The sequence below is a fragment of the Pagrus major genome, chromosome 10 (genome assembly GCF_040436345.1).
Source record: "Pagrus major chromosome 10, Pma_NU_1.0".
In the NCBI taxonomy this organism is placed as follows: Eukaryota; Metazoa; Chordata; class Actinopteri; order Spariformes; family Sparidae; genus Pagrus; species Pagrus major.
The window spans coordinates 18,894,379-18,901,011 of record NC_133224.1 but is presented as its reverse complement, the minus strand read 5'-3'; the positions used below and the strand labels follow the sequence as shown (position 1 = coordinate 18,901,011).

General features: G+C 40.0%; 1 protein-coding gene across 1 annotated transcript; it reads right to left on the bottom strand.

The window, feature by feature from the left end:
- Positions 1–3,129: 3,129 nt before the first annotated feature.
- LOC141003349 (uncharacterized) lies at positions 3,130–5,827 on the bottom strand. The gene is made up of 6 exons (XM_073474674.1): positions 5,776–5,827; positions 4,357–4,674; positions 4,139–4,174; positions 3,910–4,020; positions 3,758–3,792; positions 3,130–3,629 (listed from the first exon to the last, which is right to left on the bottom strand). The coding sequence occupies exons 1-6, from the start codon at positions 5,825–5,827 to the stop codon at positions 3,480–3,482; spliced, it is 702 nt and encodes a 233-aa protein (XP_073330775.1). The 3' UTR covers positions 3,130–3,479.
- Positions 5,828–6,633: the final 806 nt, after the last annotated feature.

Sequence of the window (6,633 nt, the reverse complement as noted above, 5' to 3'; positions counted from 1 at the left end):
TTTTTCTTCTCTTTTCTCTGTCCCTCACCTTCTCACACACACCGAGGCCTGCAGGTGATGCGTTCAGGTAAGCTCGGAAATTCTACCATCGGACGAAAAACAACTACAATACAGGAAAACTATGATACATTCAGGGAAACTGGTATTTCTGAGTGTTGTAATTCTAACCAGGGTTACATACAGTTCTACTGAGGCTGCCTCATTCTGCAATGACTGGACATGTAGTGTAACAGAACTGAAGAATAGTGATGGTGCATCTGGGACGTTCAACGACGCCCCGACGAAAAGTCTAGCATGTCAGAATTTTTTGTATTTTTAATTTTTTTAATTACTGTTGTTTTCTGTAATTGTCATATATCAGTGCAATTATTTTATTTTATTTTATTTTATTTGGTTTTTCTTTATTGATAATGTTTGTTGAGCTCCCTCAACACGTTCCCCTGTCTTGGGCTATGTTTGTTGTTTGTTATGCATAATAACAATAATAATAATAATAATAATAGATAAACATAGATTTCCTGGGCTAGCAGAGAACCAAGTTGTTCGCCAGAAGTGGATCAAGAATGTTAGAAATATTAGTGATTGATTATTATTATTACTAATTGTAATTTTGACCCTGGAAGAGTTACATCCAGGCCTGATTGACATTTTGCTGCCATGCAATTAATGAAATAATCTTGAAAACCTACAAAATTTAAAAAATATACGGTATGCATTTACTTTAATAGCACAGATCTCTCTCATCGAGCATGGATCATGTTTTTTCTTCTTCTTTCTGCCAGTCCTTTATCAGTGCAACTTCTAATGAAACTCATGGTGAAATAGATTTTACGAGTGTCCTCATCTCCTTCATCACCAGAGGAACTATGATTTTGTATTAATGTTCCAATATTTATGCAACATGTGCATCTTTTTGTTAATGAGATGAGTTTTGTTGCTTCATTTTTTACGGCGTCTTTCCCTTTGGACACAGATCAGTGACCAGACCGACATGGTTGAGGAGTGAATGAGGTTCAGTCACCTGTTTGACAGGAAGAGACAGTGCAGGGATGTCTGAGCAAAACTGACATGAAAATGATGATGATTGTAAAGTCAGACATTTGTAAATAAAACCTGACCTAGCCTCAGTCACAAACAGATACACAATATATTTGTACAGTTGTTTTGAAAAAACAAAGTGTAGAAACAACCAGCAGGCAATAAATAGAAACCACAGGAAGACTGGTTTCCAGCTATAACCACACACATCAGAGACCTAAAGGTGCAGCAAGAAGGATGCTGCTTAAGAGCTACTGCTAAACATTAACCCCTTCAGACACTGTTTCACTGCTTCACCCATCAGTTTACACACACTGACCTTAGCAAGATGCTCAGTGTCTGCTTTGACACTTGCACAGCCAAACATCAGAGCATTCACTATGTGAATCTTTAAAGTAGCAATTTGTAATACTTGGCCAAAATTTTAGTTTAAAACATTCAACCGAGCCATGAGCTAATTAGCTAATGGTAGCTAGGCTTCAGCCAAAGATAGCTAGCAAAGGCAGAGACCAAATGATGCACAGGGAAAAAGACAAACAGCTGATGTGATAGTTCAGCCACACAGGGTCTCTAGGTGAAGGTGAAGTCATGAAGTCAAATGAGTCATCTGATATGAGACGTTCTCAGAAAGATAAAAGGCTGATTTGGCCACATCTCTAATGTCACCGTCTTCATGTGATTGGACAGACCTGGATGTGGGGGTCACAGCTGATCTGTGCTCGGCTGATATGGGAACTGGGACTTGGGACATCTATACTGGGTTTATCCAAGTTTAAGGACACTGTGACATGTTGACACTCTTAATTTACTTTTTGGCATAACACTCATGGTCTGTTATGCACATGCATTTATTTTCCGGATCATAACATAACATAGGAGACAACAAGCAAACAATATCATTTTAATGATGTAATACTTTGAGATACAAACTGGGAATATTGTCCTGCTGTGTGTGTTGCATTTTATCTCATCAGGAGATGATGATTTAATATTTCATCACAAATAAAGTTGTCGGTTCAACTCTTTACCTTTACCTGAAGAAGACCATCTGTGGTTGAAATAATCATATCAGTCAGATCCACATCAAATAAAGACAGTAGTGTGCTTGGTGCTTTTTCATACTGTGGCAGAAACCCTCGTCCATTCCTTCATTACCTCCCGTCTCGACTAGTTCAGTGGTGTCCTGTTCGGGGTCCCCAGCAAGGCTCTGGACAGGCTCCAATATGTGCAAAACTCAGCTGCCAGGGTTCTCAGTCGCACCAGACCTCGGTAGCACTTCACCCCCACCGTCATTCAACTCCATTGGCTTGCCGTTAAGTCCTGCATCCACTATAAAATCCTCCTTCTGACCTACAAATCTCTCCATGCCCTTGCCCCCCCCAGTACCTAACGGACCTCCTCCACCCCTATACCCCATCCTGGGAGCTGCAGTCCTCAGGTTCTGGCTCCCTTTCAACCCTCCACACCCAGCTGTGAAGTTTTGGACTTTTGTGGAACTCTGTCCCTTCTCCAATCCACAATGCTTCATCTCTGGACACCTTCAAAAAACACCTGAAGCACCACCTGCTCACCAAGGCCTACAACCTCAACTAACTCTGTCTACTCTCCATCAGTCCATCCCACTCTGTCATCATCATATCTGTGATCAATATCACAGATATTAATGTAACAAGTAGTGTAACTAATTTCTCTCCATTGTTCAGTCGTTACTAGTAATATGATTATTGCTTTAAATGTGTAACAAGTAACAAGACATTTTTTACATGTGCAGGCAGCTGCATTGAGATTACCATGTACATATCACTGAATATGTTTGTAGCTCTGATCCAGAGTGGATGGTTTCATATCAGGCAGTAAAAGTGGCACTCTGATTGGTCAACTTTTCATCAGTTTGATAGATGGATGTCAGTCTGCCAGAAGTGTGAAGATACAGGTGTGATCCCTGATTCAGACAGTCAACACAGTGCATGGTGCAACAAAAGGCATGTGGGTGTCATAAATATTCACAAACACAACTACCAATCTTTTAAAAATAGATTTTATTTTTTAATTCAGGCATGTAACAGTTGAAATGTTCAGTTTCCACACTGATGTTCTTCAAAAACAGTAACTGCTTTATTTCAGACTTCATTCTCACAGCGTGTTGATCTAACAGACCTCATGGTTTTCTCCTCAGTTGTGCTCAGAACACACTGCGCTGCCTCTTCCTGCTGAACAAGTGAGGTGAACCTCACTCACTCCTCCACTGCTGTAGACCTCTATCTATCTATGGTCTATCTGGACAGTGACCAAGGTCAGACAAAACTAGCAAGACATGATAGAACAAGCACTCTGAAAAGTCAGCTATTTAGTCATTTGGTTATTTGACCGTTTTGCAATAATAAAATGTGAACTCCTCCAGCCAACAAAGAACACAACAACAGATTAACATGATAAAAGCATCAGTTCAACTCTGAACCTCTCTGAGTCTGTCTGCTGGCAGCATAAATGACTCGAGTCTCCACTTCTCTCTCTGATGCCGGCCTCCTGCTTCTTACTGGTGTTGTGTAAAAACTCAGGGCTGCATCCTTCAGCTCATCAGAGTGCAGATTCTGTAGACAGTACACAGTTACACATGTCAAACAGCTGATTTTGTGAATAAAGCTAAATCATGACCTGGTGTGATTCTGATCATCAACATGTGAAGACATGTGACAGTAAAGGATAGGACTTGATTCACCTCACGCTGTTGTGGATTCTTTTCTTCAGTGGCAGCTGAATGACAGAGACAAGGGCACAAAGCAATTTAGTAGTTTTTCATCATACTGACACACATTTTATGCAGAATGTGTAAAAACAATCAAGTGAAAATAAAACATTCTCCTGAAGTACCTGTCTGAAGTTTCCTGACTTTAACAACCAGACCAACGATGACATTCACAAGGAGAAAGGTCAGACCGCCCAGGATCACACTCGTCAGCTTTCCTATTCCGTCACAGAGTCCTGCAAGAAAGTTAATATAGGCTCAACAATACAAACTGAATCTAGCTGAACTGTCGTACCTGGAAACAACTGACAACTTGGACAATATAAGAAATCTTAAGTAGAATCTCACTTTTACCTTTGCTGTCCTCGTCACCATGTGGCTCATCGCTGCCTTTTAAAGAAAAACAGTAAAGATAAAATTAGACTTGATTTTGTTTTGACAGATTTACATCATAATTAAATTTACCAATGTTTTAACAGCCACTTTGTTTTTTGTGTTGTAAGGAGACAATTATGGAAATACAGATTAAACATAAATGAACAAAAACTGACAAGACTTTAGAATGACCTTACCTTTGACATTTAAACTTATTACACTGAAAGTTGGATTTCCGTCAGAGTAAAATCCACAGAAATACAGTCCAGCATCAGATTTAGCCACAGAACTGATTTTCAGAGAAACAGTGGAGTTGTTGCTTCTCATTTCAAATCTCTCTGTTCTAAATCCTTTGCAGTTTTGAGCATCACTTGAGTAGATCTTGACAGAGACACAGCTGACCTCAGTTCTGTTGACCAGTCTGAACCAGAATATCACCGCTCTATTGTTGTAGATGTTGCACTGCAGTGTGACTTCTTCACCAGGCTGAGCCTCCACAGTCTGAGACTGAGAGACTGAGGCAGAGATCCAGTCTGAAACAAACAGCAGTACCAGTATGAGGAAACATCATAATACATGTAATAATAAGTAAATAATTCTAGTTCTGCTGGTTTAGAGAATTCAGCACAGTTACTGAAGAAGCTGAAGAAAGTGATTCAATGCCAGAACTTACTGAGGCTGCAGAGAATCAACACTGTTATCACGGTGAAGTTCATCGTGCGTATGAAGCTCTGTAAAGTCCGTAACTCAACTGTGCTCCAAGGAGGGTGCTCTTAACAAAAGGAGGCGGGTGCTACTGTGTAGCTCATCTTGGTGCTCTAATTTACCACATAACCACTTTAAGGGAAGTGTGTGACGATGCAGAATGTTCACGTCAAGAAAGATGAGACAAAAAGTCTCACCACTCTGATGTTGGTCTTTTTCCTGTGCTGTCACTTTATTTTATTTTTTTGATGGGCCGTTTTCAAAACATGAATTCATCTGTTAATAAAGGTTTGGATCCTGCCTGCATGTTATTGTTATTGCCCCTTTTCAATGTCCATGTATATGGGAGCTTCACCTGCTGTTGTTGTGTTCCGATGTTACATCTCAAAGATGTGCTGGAGTATTTTCTTTTAAAATAAGGCTGGATTTAAAGTGTGAAGGGGGAAATATGTAAAATATAGGCAGTTTAGTTTAACATAGAAAAAAATAAACAAACTGACATTATAATCCGAATGTGAAGAAACAACAGTGTTAACATCATGTCAAAGATGTCTATGTCCTGTGTTTGAGAGACGTCTACTGAAGTTAGCATGGTACCAGCTAGCCCCGGTCCCTCCTGTTCCTTAAAACCACTTTGTACCAGAGGGGGCCCTGTAGCTTTTAGTGCAATAAATGAACAAAATATATTCACACAATGTCAAGAAAGGACATTTGCCTCCATTTAACCGAAACATACAACTGTCATACAACCGACTAAGACGAGCATAACTGTCGTGAAAGTCTCTCCATTAAAACTTGTGCATTTTTCAAATAAAACTCACTAGGACAGTCTTGGTTTGTCTTTCATCAATCACTCCAGTTTGGTGAAAATGAGTCCAAAATCCACCGATTCACCGTCTGTCTCTCCCCACCTGCCGTGTCCCTGAAGTCATAGTCCTCGTCCTCACTCAAACTGACCTCCATCGCCTGAAGGCTGTGTTCAGTCCCAGTCTGGTGTTCAGTTGTGTTCACTCTCCTCAACGTATTTTTATCATTATACTCACACCACATATACATGCTGACACCTTAAATATACTGTAAATGTCCACTGCTACAGACCCCGATTCGATCCTGCTGTCCCGAACCTGCCACTCAAACTACTCAGTATTATGTATCAGTTTACTTGAGGGGGCACAAAAAGGGTAACTAATGATTAAGTAATTAGCAGTTACTGAGTAGTCACTAGTTTGTTTCTCTCAGTGGCTGATTCATAGTTACTCAGGACAAACTCATGAATAAAGTAGTATGTCGATTCACAGATATTGATGAACTAATCATTACCTAATGATTCATTAATATAGTTTCTCCCAGTCTGATCTCTTGTAACTCATCATTATCTACTATATAGTCCTCACATCAGTTATTTCAAGAATAACTCATTAGTGACTCATTAATTATCAAGTCATTCCTGATTCATTTCTTACTCACTCCTTAGTATCTACTCACATGTGTGTGTATCTTAAGTGTTACCTTTTGTCTCTGTTACAGAGGAAAGTCAGTCAGTATTCACTGCTTCCTTTCAGCTTCTTTCATTAGAAAGCTTTGATCTAACAGGCCTCAACATTTTCACCTCAGTTGTGCTCAGACCACACTGTGCTGCCTCTTCCTGTCAACCAAGTGATGTGTACCTCACTCACTCTCCACTTTAACAGACCTTCATCTAAGTCTCACTATACGAGACTCTGGAAAGTCATTATTGTCCAGACGGACTCCTCCACTGTCAAATACTG

Bases quoted from the DNA above. Each gene is read 5' to 3' on its own strand.
- LOC141003349 (XM_073474674.1), bottom strand. From the start codon at position 5,827: ATGGAGGTCAGTTTGAGTGAGGACGAGGACTATGACTTCAGGGACACG. The intron at 4,021-4,138 runs GTAAAAGTGAGA...ACTTTCTTGCAG, and splicing joins TGGTGACGAGGACAGCAAAG to GACTCTGTGACGGAATAGGA. The intron at 3,630-3,757 runs GTGAATCAAGTC...TACTGTCTACAG, and splicing joins AGAATCCACAACAGCGTGAG to AATCTGCACTCTGATGAGCT.